We start from the raw sequence: 20,653 nt of genomic DNA on the forward strand, positions 1-20,653 counted from the left end.
CGGGCGCAGTGGCTCACGCCTGTAATCCCAGCACTGTAGGACGCTGAGGCAGGTGGATCACCTGAGGTTGCGGGTTCGAGACCAGCCTGACTAACGTGGACAAACTCCGTCTCTACTAAAAAAAAAGAAATACAAAATTATTTCCTGAGGACAGAAGAATCTCTTGAACTCAGGAGTGGGAGGTTGCACCACTGCACTCCAGCCTGGGCAACAAGAGCAAAACTCTATCTCAAAAAAAAAAAGAAAAAAAAATTAATATATCCCTGATATGGTTTGGCTGTGTCCCCACCCAAATCTCATCCTGAATTGTAGCTCCCATAATCCCCACGTGTTGTGGGAGGGACCCAGTGGGAGGTAACTGAATCATGGGATGGTTTTTCCCGGCTGTTCATATGACAATAAGTCTCACGAGATCTGATGGTTTTGTAAAGGGCAGTTCCTCTGCACACACTCTCTTGCCTGCCAACATGTGAGACGTGACTTTGCTCCTCCTTCACCTTCCGCCAAGACTGTGAGGCCTCCCCCCAAGACTGTGAGGCCTCCCCAGTCATGTGGAAGTGTGAGTTCATTAAATCTTTTCCTTTATAAATTACGCAGTCTCGGCCGGGCGCGGTGGCTCAAGCCTGTAATCCCAGCACTTTGGGAGGCCGAGACGGGCGGATCACGAGGTCAGGAGATCGAGACCATCCTGGCTAACACGGTGAAACCCCGTCTCTACTAAAAAATACAAAAAACTAGCCGGGCGAGGTGGCGGGCGCCTGTAGTCCCAGCTACTCGGGAGGCTGAGGCAGGAGAATGGCGTAAACCCGGGAGGCGGAGCTTGCAGTGAGCCGAGATCGCGCCACTGCACTCCAGCCTGGGTGACAGAGCCAGACTCCGTCTCAAAAATAAATAAATAAATAAATTACGCAGTCTCAGGTATTTCTTCATAGCAGTATGAAAATGGACTCATACAATTCCTTCCTAGTTTTTGTCATGCTATTAAATGGTCACAAAGTCTACATTTATGTACCATTTTTCTTAAAATAGCAAAGATCTTTACAACAAAGTCTGACAACACTCCCTTTTTTTCTTGAAGTGTACTTCTATCCAAATAGTTTCCATTTCTCACAAAAGTTAAATCACTAAAGACAACCAATCATACCAGAAAGAAAAATTTGAAAATCTGAACAAAGAGAAAAAGCAAACAAGTTCCAGCAAAATTCAGGAGCACTAACTTCTCAGATCTCATATCACTGAAAGGAAAAAAAACGGCCAGGCACTGTGGCATGCACCTGTAGTCCCCGCATTCGCAGCTACTCGAGGCTGAGGCAGGAGAATCACTTGACCCACGAGTTCAAGTCCAGACTGGGCAACATAGTGAACTCCCATCTCTTAAAAAACAATAATAATAGAAGGGTAGTAGTAAAGGTCCACATCCCTTATCCAAACTTTCAAAATCCAAAAGTCTCCGAAAACCAACAGTTTTTCTAACTCCTCTGGAGGTGAGATCTAAACTGATCTGAAACCAGTTGGCAGCAAACCCTGAAATGATGTGCAGCTACTCCACAGTCTCAGTGCCAACAGGCAGACACCTCCCTCAACGCTCCAGTCCTTGTGGGGCGCTGGGCACAGCCAAACATCCACTCAGTGCTATTCGATGCTATTGCTCAATATTGCCCCTGACCCACTTACGCACCTTGTACAGGATGAAAACTTTAAACGACGAATGTATTATTTCAATGACTACTGCCCTGCCATTCAAAATGCATACAGTATGATTCTGTTGAAAAGCAGACTGGTCCTATTTTGGGGTGAATGTTCATTCAGAGTAGTAATTTTAAGTCACAATATTGGCACTTATTCTGCAAATCTCCTTCTCATCTGAAACTTTTAACTAAATCAACAGGCTGAAGAGAAACACAAGCTATAAGAGCTATTTTAAACCAGACTATTTACCATATATATATAAACGATTCATCTAAAGGACAATTAAAAACATAAATCTAACCGGGTGCGGTGGCTCACACCTGTAATCCCAGCACTTTAGAAAGCTGAGGCGGGTAGATTATTTGAGGTCAGGAGTTTGAGACCAGCCTAACCAACATGGTGAAACCCCATCTCTACTAAAAATACAAAAAACTTAGCTGGGCATGGTGGCACACGCCTGTAGTCCCAGCTACTCAGGAGGCTGAGGCAGGAAAACTGCTTGAACCCGGGAGACAGAGGTTGCAGTGAGCGGAGATCGCGCCACTGTACTTCAGCCTGGGAGGCAGGGCAAGACTCAGTCTCAAAACAACACAAAACAAAACAAAACAAAACAACATAATTCAGTCGGGCAGAATTCTAGCTGTTTGTCCTCCTCAGGCTCCCGCAGCCACTTCAAAGTGACCCAGAGCCTAGACATAGCCAGGACAGTGGTTCTGCTGTCTTGAGTGCATGCTCTCTCACACTCTCACAGAGCATATGTGTGGGCCCCAGTCCGCAGCCGGTGACCCCGGTTTAGAATACAACTGGGCAAAGGGTAAGGTGCCCAGCAGGAGTGCAAGTGTAACGCCACAGTGTGGGTATTCTCACTTAGCAACCTAGGCAAAGCAATTAACTACATAAAACTCATTAAATAACACATTGCCTTCCGATAGCACTGCCAGGGGTGAGAGGAGGAGAGTCATTTTTTTCTTTCTCCAAAGGCAAAAGCAAGCAGCAAGGAGGTTGGGCACAGTGGCTCACGCCTGTAATCCCAACACTTTGGGAGGCCGAGGCAGACGGATCACTTGAGGTCAGAAGTTCGAGATCAGCCTGGCCAACATGGTGAAACTCGATCTCTACCAAAACTACAAACATTAGCCGGGCTTGATGGCATGCACCTGTAATCCTAGCTACTGGGGAGGCTGAGGCACGAGAATCGCTTGAACCCGGGAGGCAGAGGTTGCAATGAGCCAAGATCACGTCACTGCACTGCAGCTAGGGCAACAGATTGAGACTCTGTCTTTAAAAAAAAAAGAAAGAAAGAAAGGTTTTTTTCTAACCAGCAGAGCCAAACAAGTATGTATCTCTGGTTGGTAGTCCTCTGTCCTAAAGATGGGGCAGAGCTGGTCAGGTACAGTGGCTCACGCCTATAATACCAGCACTTTGGGGGAGGCGGAGGCGGGCAGATCACCTGAGGTCAGGAGTTCAAGACCAATCAGCCTGGTCAACATGGTGAAACCCCATCTCTACTAAAAATATAAAAATTAGCCGGGTGTGTGGCACGTGCCTGTAATCCCAGCTGCTCCAGAGGCTGAGGCAAGAGAATCACTTGAACCCGGGAGGTGGAGGTTGCAGTGAGCCGAGATCACACCATTGTACTCCAGCCTGGGTCAACAGAGTGAGACTCTGTCTCAAAAAAAAAAAAAAAAAAAAAAAAAGGCCGGGCGCGGTGGCTCAAGCCTGTAATCCCAGCACTTTGGGAGGCCGAGACGGGCGGATCACGAGGTCAGGAGATCGAGACCATCCTGGCTAACACCGTGAAACCCCGTCTCTACTAAAAATACAAAAAACTAGCCGGGCGAGGTGGCGGGCGCCTGTAGTCCCAGCTACTCCGGAGGCTGAGGCAGGAGAATGGTGTAAACCCGGGAGGCGGAGCTTGCAGTGAGCTGAGATCCGGCCACTGCACTCCAGCCCGGGCTACAGAGCAAGACTCTGTCTCAAAAAAAAAAAAAAAAAAAAAAAAAAGATAGGGCATGCCTTGTATTAAAGGAGGCACAGAAGTCAGTTAAGACAGCAAAACAATCATCATGAAAACCATATGGAAATGTGGGATGATATTTATGACACAATTCTGAATGAGAAACAATATAAAAAGTGTACCTACATTATGACTGCAATTACTTAAAGAAATGTGTGTACGCAGACAACTGGCAAATAAAATAGGAAGAACTACATACTCGAGTAGTGGGATTCTAGATGCTTTTGCTTTAAAAACACTTTAATGGAGATGGAGTAAAGATATTTTTCTGGATGAAGGTTCCCATTTCTGCACAATCCTTAACCCCCCACTTCACATGATTCTTTTATAGACCATGAACGCACAACGGGGCCAGGGTAGGAAACGGGGCTCGCACACCACAGCCGATAAGGAACTGGCCGTTCCGCTGGTTTCCAAAGGCCCTTACTATCACAAGTTCCTCCAGCAGAAAGGAACGGAATTCCTACTACTCTGATACAAAATGACAAACTCAAGAAGAATCATTTTCAGGGAATTTCAAAAACACCCTCGTTTGATTGCTATAGCTAATATTAAGAAATTATCTAGGCAACAGGCATGTAAAAAGTACTGAGGTTTTTACCATTTTTTAAAGACTTCCAATATTTTATCATCTTAAGTAACGTTTCACTCCAATTATTTTTCAGGATGCTCAGGGTAAACCGTTCTTGGAAATACAAAGAGGAAAAATCATTTCTGACCAGGAGTGCTACAGTACAAGTTTCTTTTAGGTTGCTGACTGATGAAGCCATTTTACAATGAAGAGAAGGGCTGGGAGCAGTGGCTCACGCCTGTAATCCCAGCACTCTGGGAGGTCGAAGCGGGCAGATCATGAGGTTAGGAGTTTGAGACCAGCCTGACCAACATGGTGAAACCCCATCTCCACTAAAAATACAAAAATTAGCCAGGCGTGGTGGCGGGCGCCTTTAATCCCAGCTCCTCAGGAGGCTGAGGCAGGAGAATCGCTTGAAGCCAGGGAGGCAGGAGCTGCAGTGAGCCGAGATCGCAACCATTGCACTCCAGCCTGGGCAAGAGAGACTCCATCTCAAAAAAAAAAAAAAAAAAAAAAAAAAATTAGCTTTGATTGATGGTGCATACCCGTAATCCCAGCTACTTGGGAAGCTGAGGCAGAAGAATCGCATGAACGCAGGAGGCAGAAGTTGCAGTGAGCCAAGATCATGCCACTACACTCCAGCCTGGGCTACAGAGGGAAACTCCCTCTCTAAAAAAAAAAAAAAAGAAAAAAAAAAAGTAAAACTGGAGAGAAATAACATTTTATATGAACATCCATGCATGCGCAGAAATGTCCGTATATTTGGGGGTTGGGGAGATTCTCAAGCCTTCTCAGGCCTCCCAAGAAACGATCTGCTCCACCACACACACAGTAATGCATCCCAGAGGAAGGAACCAGGGATGCCACTTGGAGAACTAGTTTTCAACCGAAGTTGTTTAAACTATGTGATCACTTCAAACGATGACTGCTTCGTGCCTCCAGGGAAATGAAATCCCATCCCACAACATCCAAGGCTGGCACCGATGGCCCCAGGTCAATTTTGTTAGTGTGTACCCAGAATACCGATGCTATTAGATGGCACACTTCAATCACATCCTCTGCCTTTATTCTTTAGAAATAAACACAGGCAGTCGGGGGAACGAGGCCAGGAAATGCAAGTAGTTTCACTTCACAGAAGCTCGTCTTTTCTTGCAGAAGACAACATAGGGGAAGGCATTCTGAATGACACAAGCTGTTTTAGAAAGACTTCAGATTCTTCATTAACAAAGGGAAAAAAAAGCCCAAACCTCTGTAACTTCCCTTCCTGACATGGTCAATCCCCTAAGTCTGTATAATGTGCTGTTTACCCTTGTATTTGAAAATGCCGTATAAAACACTTTTCCAATTCCTCATGTAATGAATTGTAACAAGCCTCAGAAAAACTACAATGCACTTAAAACCAAAAGCAAAGCGAAAAACCCCAAAACCCTCAAATAAGAAAGCCTGGTAAAATCAAAGTCTAGCCAATTCCAGTACACCCTAATAACAGTTGACATTATTAAAATAAACAGGGGGGAGGAGGATAACAGAGAAATAGAGATCACTTCTGAATCAAAAGTCAAATCAACTATACATAAAAGCCAGCATCCCAAACACTGAAAACTCTACTGATATGAAACACTTTTTCCCCATTCTGAAATATACGTAGAGTATTATATTTAGTTAAGTGTTAAACACAACAGCTATCGAGAAAAGAAAATCAGTTTTAACCAAAGATGGTCATTTCATCAGTGGGAAAAACATGGGAGGGTATGCACTTCTCACCCCTGCGGCATCCCAGCACCTGGAGCTAAGAGGAGCTGGACAGATGATACAGAGCTTGCTCGGGAGCTTCCCCTTACAAGGGCTCCCTGGGCAGAGGAAGGCAAGGGGTACTGAGTCTGAGAATCCTGCAGTGGCTGAGCAAGGGGAGGGGTAGGTTCAAAGGCCCAGGCACAGGCACTGAGCTTTGGAGGACCACAGGAAGCTGAGCCCACCCAGGGCAGAGGGGCTGAAGAGCAGAGAGGAGGAAGCTGGGTACTAAAAACGGCCCTGAGTTTTAGGCTGGCACTTACATTCGATCAGGAAGTCAGGAGCAGCGCCCAATACCACAGTTAAGAAAAGTTAGGCCGGACGTGGTGGCTCACGCCTGTAATCCCAGCACTTTGGGAGGGCGAGGCGGGCAGATCACGAGGTCAGGAGATCGAGACCATCCTGGCTAACATGGTGAAACCCCGTCTGTACTAAAAATACAAAAAAATTAGCCCGGCATTGCGGCGGGCGCCTGTAGTCCCAGCTACTCGGGAGGCTGAGGCAGGAGAATGGCGTGAACCCGGGAGGCGGAGCTTGCAGTGAGCCGAGATCCGGCCACTGCACTCCAGCCTGGGTGACAGAGGGAGACTCCATCTTAAAAAAAAATAAAAATAAATAAATTTTTAAAAAGCTAACATTCAAGAAGTGTGTGTGTATGTGTATGGGTGCATGTACGTGTGTGTATGTATGTCTCAAAAATAAAAAAAAGAAAAGTTATCCTGACAAATCTGAGAATTATCAGGGTCAGAGCATTTGTTCTAGGGGTTTTCCAAAAGGACTACTGCATCCTAGGTCTGAGAGTTGCACTGCTTATGAAATAAGGTGCCAAGTGGCATACAGTAGCGCAAGCCTGTAATCTCAGCTACTCGAGAGGCAGAAAGCAGGAGGACTGCTTGAGGCCAAGAGTTCGAGTCCAGCCCTGGCAACATAGCGAGATTCCCATTTCTAAAAATAAAAATAAAGTTCCAAGGTCAAAAAGACATGGAACACACATCCTCTGCCTCCAACAGGTTTATAAATACTTGCTAAAATAGTAAAGGCTCTAATGAGTCCTATAATTAAAAGCCTATTCAATTCTCAAAGTTAGGTCAGTGGTTCCAAAGTCAGTCTTTGGAAATACAAGCCTGCAAGCACTGACTGTAGCTTGCTGTGGGTAGGTGGAAGGAGTTACTGAGCCTGTGGCGTGGCTGGATTTATGTCAGACTAGAAAATAAACGTCCTACAAGACTGTAGTCTGCAGTTTATCAAGCCCTTTTCAAATGGGCAAGGCTACTGTGTGCTGCACTAGAGTGGGAGCAATGGGGATTCAGGGTTCTTTTTAATTCTCCAGAGTAATGGTTCTGAAAGTGTCATCCTCAAGGTGGCAATACACCAGGACACTTGTTCAAAATACAAACTCCCTCTGAGACGCCCAGAATCAGAAACTCCAGGGCGGTAGGGCAAAGCCCGCAGTCTGCAGTTTATCAAGCCCTCCAGGTGACTGGTCTTATATTCCATTAGAGGGCTGGGCGCAGTGGCTCACACCTGTAATCCCAGCACTCTGGAAGGCCAAGGCAGGCAGATCACTTGAGGTCAGGAATTTTGAGACCAGCCTGGCCAACAGGGCAAACAAAACCCTGTCTCTACTAAAACTATAAAAATTAGCCAGGCATGGTGGTGGGTGCCTGTAATCCCAGTTAGTTGGGAGGCTGAGGCAGGCGAATCGCTTGAACCCGGGAAGCGGAGGCTGCAGTGAGCCAAGATCACGCCATCGCACTCCAGTCTGGGCAGAGAGCGAGACTCCATCTCAAAAAAAAAAAAAAAATTATCAATTACTTCTTCACCATCCAAACACCACTGTCTGGCCAATACCTGAAAGGCAATGAACAGAAGTCAGTCAGCAGCTCCATGCCCACCCTAAGGAGGTAGGACTCAGAGCTCACTACAGAGAATGGAGATAAAGGAACAGGGAAAACATCTGAAAGTCCAAGTCACCGCCCCCCATACCCACAATCCTAAATTCCAGGAAGCGGGTTAAAAATAATCCAGGAACAAGTTTCCCGATCAGGAGGAGTGCGCAGACAGCACCGCGCCAGCCTGGTGGGCTGAAGGCCCAGGGCTCCCTCTGCTCCAGCACCAGGCGGTGGGCATGGGGGTGGCAGCCAAGGCCAGCTACCTCCTCCCATGCAACCACCACCAAGAAGGCCCGGCCCCTTGGGCACAGGACCACAAGGACCCACACCACCAGCTGCCCACCCCGCTGTGCCAGGCACCCTGCCAGCCAGAAGCACGCCAGGCTAAGGGGGAAGGACCTGCCCCCAACAAAATGGAGATTTTTTTTTTCTCAAAAAAAAAAAAAAATGAATAATAACGAAACATGAACACACTCTTCTTTAAAGATTAAAAAAAAAAAAAAAGGGGAAATAAAAATGCCCAAAACATCCCCTGTTCACAGGCCTGAACTGAGCTGGTTTCACAGAGGCTGGAGGGACAATGTGATGGTCAGGAAAGCAGAGCTGTGTTGGGGATGCGGTGTAGGGAATCTGACATGCCAGGGAGCGCGCAGTCAGGAAGAAGGAAAAGCACACACATGCTGGCCTCCGAGTCAGCACTTCCGCCCCACTGACGCTGTTTTCTAGCCGAGGCCTTGGACAGGTTTCATAAGCCTCGGTTTTCTCATCTGTAAAATTATTCTGACAGCCGTTCGCTCAACAGAGACCCTGAGGGTTCACCAAGGGGCCCGGCCCTCCCTGAGGAAAACTCAATCAAAGCAGTCCCCTTCCTACAAGGCTTCCAAATTCCAAAGACGTTTATTTTCTAGTCTGACATAAATCCAGCCACGCCACAGGCTCAGTAACTCCTTCCACCTACCCACAGCAAGCAACAGGGAAGCAGGTGGGAGAAGAAACCTCTGCTGGAGAACTGCTGAAGAAGCGAGGCTTCGTGCTACCAGTTTTTTCGTGTGAATTACCGCTCAAGAAATACGTGGTACCAGGAAACCGCATCACACATACTAAAGGAATACTCAAACAGTACCTTTCTTCATCTGGAGTTCAGGGGGCAGTTTAACAACTTTGAAGTCACCACATTGAACACGTTCCCAAAGTTCGACGAAACTATACCTAAAATAACTGCAGGCTAAGGCTCAGTCTCCAAGTTCCAGACTGTTTTTCATTTCTACTCAATGGTTCATTGCTGTAAAATTCTACCCAAGAAATTACTCTGTCCTTAAGCAAGAAATCGCTTGAAGGCCACACCCCAAAGAAGAGCTTTCCCTGTTTAGATATGCACCCTTCAAGTCCTCCATCCATTAACATGCTATGGATTTATGGCCAGCACTGTGCGGTGCCCCCAGCGCACAGACATCACTCCCAGACATGGTTCTGTGTCCACCACTGACTCTGCAACATGCAATCTGCCAACACGTGGCCACTGGGACAGCCACACAGCACCCGGGCCGTCCGACGGGCTATTTGGCATCTGTGGCACACGTGTGCCCCAGTCCTGCACCGACCACCATGGAACATACGACCAGACTGATGCCACCTCCGCCCTGCCAAGTAGCATATACTCAATTCTGGACCGGGGTTTGGAACCCAAAAGCATCATAAACTTAAGCAAGCGTTTCTCCAGAGAGATCCTATGAAGCTCTCAGACATGGTTCTGTGTCCACAGGATCTCAGCACCAAAAACATGAGAAGAAACAAGAGCATGTTCTCAGTTCAAGGTGGGGAGGCAGAGGCCACTGTCCAGTAGAGAGATGGAAAAATAAGCAGACATGTATACTGCTGTTTATTTACAGCAGGAGAAAACAAGAGGCGCAATCTCATGATGAAGAGAACGGAGGCTCCGGGATCTTGCCCGCTGCCCTGGCCCAGCAGTCAGTCCTGGCCCTTGGAATTTCTTCACCTGTAAACTGAAGAACGGCAACTTGGAGGGAGAGGGGTCACACGGAGAGCAGCATCTAGCTGGGTCAATCCTGAAATCCCACTAAAACCATAAATCTAAAAACCACCACATACCTGAAACGGAGAGAAGACAACTGCAATGAAATCTCAGAAGCTGGAAAGTAAGTAGGGGTTTTTTGTTGTTGTTGTTCTGTTTTTTTTTTAAAAAAGGAGGGGGTGGGGGGAGTAGAGGAAGACAACACTAAACCGGAAGTGCAGAAAGCAGAGAACTTTTTTTTTTTTTTTTTTTGGAGGCAGAGTCTCGCTCTGTCACCCAGGCTGGAGTGCAATGGCACCCTCTCGGCTCACTGCAACTTTCACCTCCCCGGTTCAAGCAATTCTCCTGCCTCAGCCTGCCAAGCAGCTGGGATTACAGGCATGCACCACCACGCCTGGCTAATTTTTGTGTTTTTGGTAGAGAAGGGGTTTCACCATGTTGGCCAGACTGGTCTTGAAATCCTGACCTCAAATGATCCACCTGCTTTGGCCTCCCAAAGTGCTGAGTTACAGGCATGAGCCACTGCGCCCAGCCAGCAGAGAACTAACTTAACTCACAGTGCTGGACCCCCAGCTCTCAGGAATGACCGCACCAGGTCCCTCTGCTGTGGGAATGAGTGAACCAGGCAGAGCCTCAAAGTCAGCTACGGAAGTGGGTAGACAGTCAGACAGCTTGCCCCACACCTCACAGCCAGGCTCCCAAAGCCAAGGAAATGATGGAAAATATACTATCTGCAAAGGAAGGAAAAATTGAGGATATATGGACCAGGCCGCAGCAGACACAGCCGGAAGCAGAGGCAGCATATTTAAAAACAGGGAACAAAGGCCAGGCACAGAGCCTCACGCCTGTAATCCCAGCACTTTGGGAGGCTGAGGCGTGTGGATCACCTGAGGTCAGGAGTTCGAGACCAGCCTAACCAACATGGTGAAACCACATCTCTACTAAAAAATACAAAAATTAGCCAGGCATGGTGGTGGGTGCCTGTAATCCAGCTACTCAGGAGGCTGAGGCAGGAGAATTGCTTGAACCTCGGAGGCAGATGTTGCAGTGAATGGAGATCACGCCATTGCACTCCAGCCTGGGTGACAGAGCGAGACTCCATCTCAAAAAAGAAAAAAGAACATTTGAGGGCCGGTCCAGAAGGTTCACTACCCAAGTAACAAACTTTCAGAAAGAAAGAACACAGAAAATGGAAGGGGGGCAGGGGGGTGGGGGGAATCAAAGAAAAAAATCAACAAAAAGACCTGAGTCACTTAACAGAAAGGGCCTAACCAAGTATTTGTCACGAGAAACGAAAACAGCCCCACTCCAAGACGCATAACTGTGAAACTTCAGAACACAAGGAAAAAGTTCAGATCCCATTAGGTCCAGGAAGAACAGCACAGCCTGCACACACAGAAGCCAGTGCTGGCGGGGCCTCCATCTTCAACAGCAATACCGGAAGCTAAAACACAGTGGAGAAACACCTTTAAAATTCTGGAGGAAATGAATGTCCACCCTGCAATTTTATACCATGCTAAAATATCAACTGAGGGAGAAGGAAAAAAGAAATTTTTGAAAAGCCTGTCTCCCACATTGCCTGTTCACAGAAAATAGCACACTATATGCCCAATCAACACCCTGCATAAGCCAAGAAAGACAATGACAGGAGAGACCAAAAAAAAAAGATATTCAACACAAGAGAGCAGCAGAAGGACCCCAGAGGATGAGGGCAAAGGAAGACCAGAGGATGGGGGCAGCACAAGAAGCACAGAAGATATGCAGGGGACGAAGGGCACAGGTGCCCACCCGAACTTCCTAAGACAAGGTTGCAATAACTGCAGAGTGCTGGGTTGCATGAGCTGTTAAGTATTACCAAAAGAAAAGAATTCCAAAAGAGATCTGATCAGTAACGATGGCTGAGTAATAACGGCCGGGCTGTGGATCAGTCTGCAGTCCATCAGTGTACACACTGCATTCCGACCTCACTGACATTCCCACATCTCTGCTGGGAAAGAGAGGGGAGTCCATGTGAGGAAAACAGGCAAGCAGAAGAGAAATAAATCCTCATCCGCAGGGTCCAAAGTCTATAGACTACACCTGAAACCAGAAAAAAAAAAAAAGGCAGCAATTTTTTTTTTGAGATGGAGTTTCACTCTGTCACCCAGGCTAGAGTGCAGTGGCACCATCTCAGTTCGCTGCAACCTCCACCTCCCAGGTTCAAAGACTTCTCCTGCCTCAGTCTCCCAAGTAGCTGGGATTACAGGCGCCCACCACCACACCCAGCTAATTTTTCGCATTTTTAGTAGAGACGGAGTTTCACCATGTTGGCCAAGCTGGTCTTCAACTCCTGACCTCAAGTCATCCACCCGCCTCAGCCTCCCAATGTGCTGGGAATAGAGGCGTGAGCCACGGCGCCCAATTTTTGATGTTCCTCATAAATTGAGGAGTAACAAAAACGAAAATCAACCAGGAGAGATCAAAGGGGCTACCCTCGGGGAATAAGAAATGGAGGGAAGTGGAAGCAGCTGCTATCTTTCCCAACCAACCTTACAAAACTACCCATTAGACATTCCTAAATAAAAACTAAACAAAATCCTAAGTAATTACAAATAAAACAAAGGATGTGCACCTGTAACAGTTCTTTCAAACCTTACGGCCTAAAATTCTCTTAAAAAACAGGAAGAGACTTAAAATAATAGGAAGATAAACCCCAGCTACGTATTTCGTAAGCATTAATTTAAAACTTGAAATGTTCCCACAATGTATTCAGATATCAATAGGGCGCAGAACAGAAAAGGTTTCTTTTGCTGACGAAGAACCCTCAAGAAACACAATGGAAGGTCTCTAGAGTCAACAAAGTTGTTCCCTGGGTGCGCATAAAGTGACTGGCAACCACCAATTTGGGATGTTTCACAGTTTGTACCAAGCAAAGGCGTATCTCAGTTTATTTCCCCTAATAAACTGAGGAGCAAACCAGGGAGCCATTTACGATTAAGAAACTCCATAGTCAACCTCAGGAGGCAGGTTTTTTTTTTCTTTTTCCCAAAGCATTTGGCACTGAGATTTTTTATAATTTCCACTGCAAAAACATAATTATGGGAAATGAGTGCTACAAACCAGTCTGACGACAGTGGCTGATTCTACGTGGCGAGCCGTGGATAACAGAGTGCAACTTCTGTTTCCTGCACTCACGCCAGCCACAAGATTCCATTAATGATAATCGGCTGAGCTAAGGCATTAAAAAAAGCCACAGAAAGGTGGGTTGGGTGTGGTCCACTTCCTGCAGGTAAGGAGCTTCCACAACGGCAGCTCTGAATCACCGGGAATAATCACCCAAATAAAGAGCTAAGTGACCCATTTCTCAGGACAGCACTGGACGCCTGGACTCCAGCTTTAGAGTGTGTGTAACTGCACAAGCACAGCAGAAAGCAGCAGTGACCATCGACAGGCTCATCCCCTCAGTAACTGTTCACCTTACATCTTGCACCAGGATCCTCGAAAAATACTGAACTGAAAATGAACCTCAACCTGCACCACATTAGGCAGTTCAGCTCCACGTATCAGAACGCAGCTCCAAGAAGAGCATCAAAGTCAGTAAGAGGATGGGAATTAACTGCTTAGCGCAGGGCCACTCTGCTCCGTTAGCATGCTAGAAAATCTAATCTGACCAATTCCTACTTGAAGTTCACTTGGTTCTATGTGAAATGCTATCAAGAACGCTCACTCCCAGATCTGAGACTGGACTCCTCCAAAAGTTTCGGTTTTTCTAATTTAAAAAAAACCTTGTGACCATCCTCCCCCTCAAAAAAGAACACTTTCAAGCATAACAAATTCTTACCATTGTTACACTTTGGAACACGGAGTAGTGAAAATAGGTTTTTTGTTTTTTGACACTCACGTAGGCAACTAACAGTAACTAACAGTAACTGAGTACTTTCCTTATTACTCTTTAGCATTGATCCGCAAAAAGGATCATAGAGCAAAGGGAGTAATGAAACACTATAAAATGTTCACTGAGAGTTCAAGTCACCAAGCTGAGTGAACAGTAAAAAAATCCACCTAGGCTGTCCTACTGACACCTGGGCCCCCACTCGTATCCCTGGACTTCCTCTTCCCTGAAGTGCTGCAATGCCTTCTAAAGGGGCACCCAGCACTCCCCACACCTGAGAAAGCAGGAGCCCCACAGAACAGATCATCTGCTCAAAAATGTGCCATACTTTCTGCTGTCTACAGATCCAAGGCCTCCCCCAGGTCCACAGGCACCCCACTGCCCCAAGGCAGGCAGCCGACCTCTTGAAAACAGGATGGACTGAGGCTCTGAACTCTGCCTCCCACAGCTCCGGGCACCATACTCTGCAGGCTCCCCAGTCCAATACTGTCAGTCACCAGAGCACACTCCACAGTTCAGCAAGTCCCCGAGGTGCTCTCAGAACCCACGTCTCAGAAGTCCTGACTCTTCACACCCAGTAACACACCAACCTTCCCCCAGGGTGCAGATGGTAACAGGGTAACTGGGCAGGCATCTCCCAAGGAAGGAACGGAAAAGAACCCGTGGAAATGTGACACTAACAAGAAAAAAAAAGTACAAGAGCACTTAAGCCACAATTAAATGCAGCTGTCCTGTGTTTGCCTTCATTTCCCAGAGTCCCAGAGTGCACAGGCTTCCCTAGGGTGAGCAGAGCACTTGAGAAAAGCTCCCTATGTTCCCAAACCGGCCATTAGACACCGGTCTCACTACCCCGATGCAAGGGGCATTCTCAGCAAAGGTCTGTTTATCCAAGCAGCAAGAAAAACAGAAGGGGAACGAGGGGGACAGGATGATGTTAACAAGGAGAAACTTCAGGTTTTTAAGCTATTCCTCTAAATTATCTGAGTTTTCAAATATGAAACTGTGTTAAACTTACAACTTCGAAACATGGTAAATTAACCAGGCCCTGCAATTTGCAATACATGTGACGTATATAATTCAGTATTTTTCAAACTGTGGGTCAGGAACCAGTGGGCTGTGAAATCAATCTAGTGTTGCAACCAGCTCCTTTTTTAAATGTACCACAACAGCACATCACAAGCACAGGCTGAGCATCCCTGATCCAAAATGCTTCAAAATATGAAACTTTTTGAGCGCCAACATGACGCTCAAAGGAAATGCTCATTGGAGCACTTCTGATTTCGGATGTTCAACAAGTATATAATGCAAATATTCCAAACTTCGAAACACTTGTGGTCCCAAGCATTTTGGATGAGGGATACTCAACCCGTAGTAAGGATTAGTACTGTCTCCTGAAACTTGTTTTTGATCCTGATGTAAAATTTATTTCTTACATGGGTCACGGTCCAGAAAAGTTGAAAAGTGACTGATAAAATTTGGTAACAGAAATGTGCAAACCGAAATCTCATTTTTAAATCACATTTCTGCAAACTCAAAGCCAATTGGTGTTCCTGCCTCCATCCGAAGCTAACCTTTTAATCTCAATTGAGTGAAACAAGAAATGCTCAATGAAAGACGGAGTACTTATAGCCACAGATCAGCCCGCTTTATGTTTACTTGTCGTCACTACCTTCATTCAGTTTATGATGTCTATTTTTTTCCCCTACTGAAATATAAAACTGGGGTTTAGGAGAAAAAAAGGAAAGGCTTCAGCAACTTTCATTAAACATTTACTTAAAGTGGTAACCTCATTCAGATCTACCACTTTCAACCCCTCCCCTAGGACCTGGCACATGGAAGTTCAATAAGGGCTGCTGATTGAATAAATTAAAAAATCGGCCTCCTATTTCTAATTTATTTGGCCAATCCAACTGGCAATGAGATAAACTTTAATGTTTGCAAAAGTAACCACAAAACAGTAACACTGCATGGTGAGTGGGAGCAGGAGGAGCAGTAGTTTCCAATAACAAATCTGCCATATAATATACGATCTCACCTTGGTCAGTTAAGCGTCCCTTGGTCTCTACATCTACAAAATGGTATAATACCTACATCTCAAACGGTACCAGTAAGAATCAAGAGGCATAAAAATGATTTGCAAAACACGGAAGAATGGTGTTTATACTAACATGGTTGTTATTTTTCAAGCATCCTTGCCTAGGCCACCTAAATTCACTCTGCCTTTTTTTTTTTTTTTTTTTTGAGATGGTGTCTAGCTCTGTCGCCCAGGCTGAGGTTCAATGGCATGATCTCAGCTCAATGCAACCTCCGGGTTCAAGCGATTCTCCTGCTTCAGCCTCCTGAGTAGCTGGGACTACAGGCCTGTGCCACCACGCCCAGCTAATTTTTTTGATTTTTGGTAGAAACAGGGTTTCACCTTGTTAGCAAGGATGGTCTCAATCTCCTGACCTCATGATCCGCCCGCTCCGGCCTCTCAAAGTGCTGGATTACAGACTCTGCTGTCTTTCTAAGCCAACTCCTTATAAGCCCTGGTCAGGAGACAAGAAAAAGGGGGGGCTATGAGGCCTATCAGGGCAAGCCATAGAAGAGATATGGACTCTCCTCCCATTTAGCAGACACCAGTTGAAAGCGGGTGTGCTTTTAATTGAATCTTCAGCAACAACTCTTAGGGAAGCCTCCCAGGGCAGCAGCAACTGCTAATTTGAAGTAGAAAATAAATGTGCTTGTTGTTTTTCTTTTGGGGGGTGGGGAAGGAGAAAAGAATGTTCTTCCCCAAATGATACACTTTGTTACCATACAGTCTGTAGATGTACTTAGGTACAGGAATGACTGGCAGAAGCCAACTTTCCTACCTCTAAAACTGTAAAACTGTTAACAGCTGAAAATCTGATCATCTTTTCTCCTGAGAAACACTTACCATCTTTCATACTGAGAAAACAAAAACAGTTCCCATGTAACACAATCTAACAGATACGTAACAGTTGAGAGGCAAAGTTATTAAGGAAATGTATCCTCTTTTCCCAAGATTTAAGAACTCTGATCCACTCAAAAAAAAAAAAAAAAAAAGGACAAAAATGAAAAGGTGAGATACTAGGTATCACCTGGTAACCATCTGATACTGACTTCACAGCACCAGCCAAAGGGGCTTTAGTACCTTTTCAAACTGATTGGCTATCCACAAAGGCCAATTAACCTAGTAAGTGAGGCATTTGTGCTAGACTCCAACCTGATGCACACGGTATAAATGTCAACCTAAAGGAAATATTGATAAAAGTTTTTTTAAAAATCATTACAAGAGTCCTTCTTGCTCGACTGGTAAGAAATTCGTTTTTTCACCCAGTTCACTCTGACCTACACACCTCTAAATTCATACCAAAGCGGCTTTAGGAAATACCAAGAAACCACATGTGATTGTTACCCAGCAGTCAGCAGAAGTTTAGGTTTTGAATGCATGCTAAATTCAACGCTCCTTAAACGAGAGTCGACAAAAGAATATTCTTCAAGCATCTTCCCAGTCACTCTTAAGATACTGTTACTGCTTAAATATATATATTTATTTACTGCTTAAACATTTATATACACACATATATATACTGCTTATAATACACAGTTGGAGTAAAATTCTAGCTGCCATTAAAGCGGTAACTTTGAGTTCTTATATTTCCAGAATTCAAACGTGAACAGTGAAATCCAGTTTTCTTTTTATGGTTTCAAAAAAAGAAGGGAGAGGGATGATCTCACTGGAAAACGCGGGCAGACTCCAGAGGCAGTCCCAGGTCTGGGCACTGTGCTTCTCAGCCCTCAACACACAGGGAATGAGCCTGTTGGTATCTGTAAGTCAACCGGTAATCTACTTGGATGCTTCTGGTTTTCTTCGAACACTTAACGTTCACTCAGCTAGACTGGGAGAGCAAACTTTCCTGACATATCCTAATTGTATCCTAAGATTTCAATCCTAAGCATTTTGCCACCATTTCTGCGCCTACAAACTTTACAAGAGTTAGCCAAGGACGGTGGTTTTGTTTTTCAAAGGGCTAAAAGCAGTCCCCAATGGCAACAAAAACAACAAAAAACCTTTAACTTATACATGTAAATTTGAAATTCAACTCCTCCCCCATCCCTCAAAAAGTCGCTGGTAGGCCAAGATGTCACCAAGTACCGAAGGAGAGGTTTACTGGGCGAAGAACTCCTGTAAATGCAACCAAGTCTCAAAGTGAAAGGCCCGCGACCCTGGTGTGCGGCTGTGCGAGGGATTCCTCCTTCCAAAAGGTCTGCAGCTCGCACTTCCCCCCAGTCCGCAGGTGCAAGGGGGCTCCAGGCAAAGCCACTCCAAGTGGAACTCGCGGTTACACCTTCCTCCACTCCGCCCTGCCTACTCCGCTCGGGCCCGGACGAGTCCAGGCGCGCTCCCCGTCCCCGCCCTGCCCAGGTCTCCCGCCCGCCCGCCCGGGGGTGGGGGACGAGCCTCGGGGGGCGCGTCCTGGGGGCCGCCGCCAACCCGGCCCGCACGCAGGGCCCAGGGACCCGGCGGGGGCCTCCAAGGGCATCCCTCCACCTCACTTCTCCCGGGGAGGAGGCCACCCAGGGCCTGCAGCTCCGGAGGAGTGTTGGGGCGAGGGGAGCGCGTAGGACGAGGCGCCCGCACCCCCACATCCGGACCCAGGCCGCGGTCCCTACGGCTCCTGCAAGCACACGCCGGAGACCTCGGCCGCCAGAGCCGGCAGGGACATCAGGGGCTCGGACTCGGACCCCCGGCCGAGCTGGGCGCGCGGGGAGCCAGGCTCTGGCGCGACCCCGGCCAGCTGGGCGTAGGGGGGCGCCGTGTGGACACCGCCAAGTTGCCGCTTCCGCCCCGGTCGCGCATCCCGGCCCCGCGGCCCGCGCCCGCCTACCTGCATGCCGGGCAGGCCCGACTGCACCGGGGAGTGAGCCATGGCGCTCAGGACGGCTACTTCCTGGCACGGGACGGCCGGGCCGCGGCGATCCGCGCGGGGCGGCGAGGCCCGCGGGCCGCGCGCAACCCTCGGGCGGCGGGGCCGGCCGGAGCCCGAGGCCACCCCAGCCCCGGCGGGTCCCGGCCGGGCGGCGGGGGCTCAGCTGCGGGTGGCGGGCCGCGTCTCCATGCACGGCGCGGGGGAGGAGCTGCTGGGGGCGCGGGGCCTCGCGCGAACTGCCGCCGCCGCCGCCGCTGCTGCTGGGCTGGAGCCGGGCGGCCTGGGCCCGCGCGCGCTGGCCGCTGGAGCGGGAGTGGGCGCGCACAGCCCGCCGAGCCCGCGAGCGCCAAGCGCGTCCCGCCCCGGCCCGGCCCCCGCGCCCGCCCCCGCGGCCCGGCCGGGGACCCCGCCCCGCGCTTCCGGGAGGGGGAGGGGAGAGGCCGGTGGCCGCGCGGGAGCCCTAGGCCGCAGCCGCCGCCGCCGCCTGCCGGCCCGGCCCGGGTCCCAGCTGCTCCCGCGGCGCTCCCACGCCCCCGCGGGCGGGCGGGCGGCTGGGCCGGGAGGGGGCCTCGGCTGGGGCGGGCGCTGGGAGGGACCGAGTCGGGGCCGGAGGCTGGCCGTGCGCCCACCGGGCCGGCGCCGGGGAGAGCTGGGCCGTGGCCCCCTCTTCACGCCAGCCAGCCCACTCCGCCCCGGCGATCCATGGGGAAACGGGCTCCGGGCGAGCCCCAGAGGGCAGGGTCAGGGTCCAGGGGCACCTGGGGAGGGAGAGCGCCCCGCGGGGCCTCGGCCGGTGGCCTGTGCCAAAAGGCCGGGCAGAGCTGCTTCGGTGTCTGGGTGAAGTTTCCAGCCAACCCAAGAAGGAAACCGAAAGGGGAGAGGCCGAGAGAGAGGTTGATTCCTAGCGCTTTGGTTACCGAAAACAGCCCCGCTGGGGCTGCTGGGCTGGGAACTTAGCTAAGCAGTGAGGAGGCTGAACCCCACCATCTCTGGAGTCCGCAGCAAGTCAGGAGCACCCACCCACGAAAAGGGGAAAATGGAGTGCAGAGGGCAGGGAGGAAGGGAAGAGAATGGAAGGAAAGCGCATCTGGACTTTGAACTGCAGCCCTCTCCGTCTCTTTCCTTTTCCTGGGAAGCTCCAGGCCCACTCAGCACCAGTTCTGTCTCCTCTTTTCAGCTGCCTTCTCTCTAGCTACTGAGGGGAAAAGTCAGGATGGAGCGGGTCCCTCGGCCTCCAGGAAGTATTTTATTACAGTCGCAAACAGTAGAGCGGCAGCCACCCCAGTGATGACTCCCTGCCCCTTAGATTATAGGGACGCTGGTACCTCATTCATGCTCGTAAGTGGCCATTTTGCACCCTGGCTGGGCGAGTTAGGCAGACAAAATGAGCCCCCAAAAGTTTAAAGGCCTCCACCAAAGTAAGGAGTATTTCTTTTCCGAGGATGCTAACATCTAATCCCTTCTTTCCCTTTGGAAAGATGAGTGTTTTTCTCGGAGTCCTAGGGAATACCTTAGAATACCTCATGGTTGTCTCTGGTACACCCATCCCTTGAGGAGCCCTGCCACCCCTAAGTAGGACTGCAAGGAAATACAAAATTAAGAGAAATATGAACCCTGATACCCACGAACTTAAAATCGTGTATAAATTTTGTACACCTAAAAAATGTGGTACTTAGGCCAGGCGCGGTGGCTCACGCCTATAATCCCAGCACTTTGGGAGGCCGAGGCGAGGGGATCACGAGGTCAGGAGATCGAGACCATCCTGGCTAACACGGTGAAACCCCGTCTCTACTAAAAATACAAAAAACTAGCCAGGCGAGGTGGCGGGCGCCTGTAGTCCCAGCTACTCGGGAGGC

At 48.6% G+C, this 20,653-nt stretch overlaps 1 protein-coding gene across 3 annotated transcripts in view; it reads right to left on the reverse strand.

Annotated features, from left to right (window-relative positions):
- Positions 1 to 19,666, reverse strand: part of STK24 (serine/threonine kinase 24) — a 129,454-nt gene extending 109,788 nt beyond the window's left edge. The window contains exon 1 of one of the 3 annotated variants that reach the window (XM_065533415.1): positions 19,556 to 19,666. Coding sequence is in view for 1 of the 3 variants with exons in the window: in XM_005586132.3 (XP_005586189.1) it covers positions 18,756 to 18,797 (42 nt within the window). In the remaining 2 variants the exon portion in view is untranslated. Of the gene's footprint in view, positions 1 to 18,022; positions 18,247 to 18,755; positions 19,113 to 19,555 lie in introns of those variants that run through there. The other 2 variants (XM_005586132.3, XM_074021303.1) reach the window with 2 other exon arrangements.
- Between the last annotated feature and the right edge of the window lie 987 nt (positions 19,667 to 20,653).

Source organism: Macaca fascicularis, chromosome 17 (assembly GCF_037993035.2).
Source record: "Macaca fascicularis isolate 582-1 chromosome 17, T2T-MFA8v1.1".
Classification (NCBI taxonomy): Eukaryota; Metazoa; Chordata; class Mammalia; order Primates; family Cercopithecidae; genus Macaca; species Macaca fascicularis.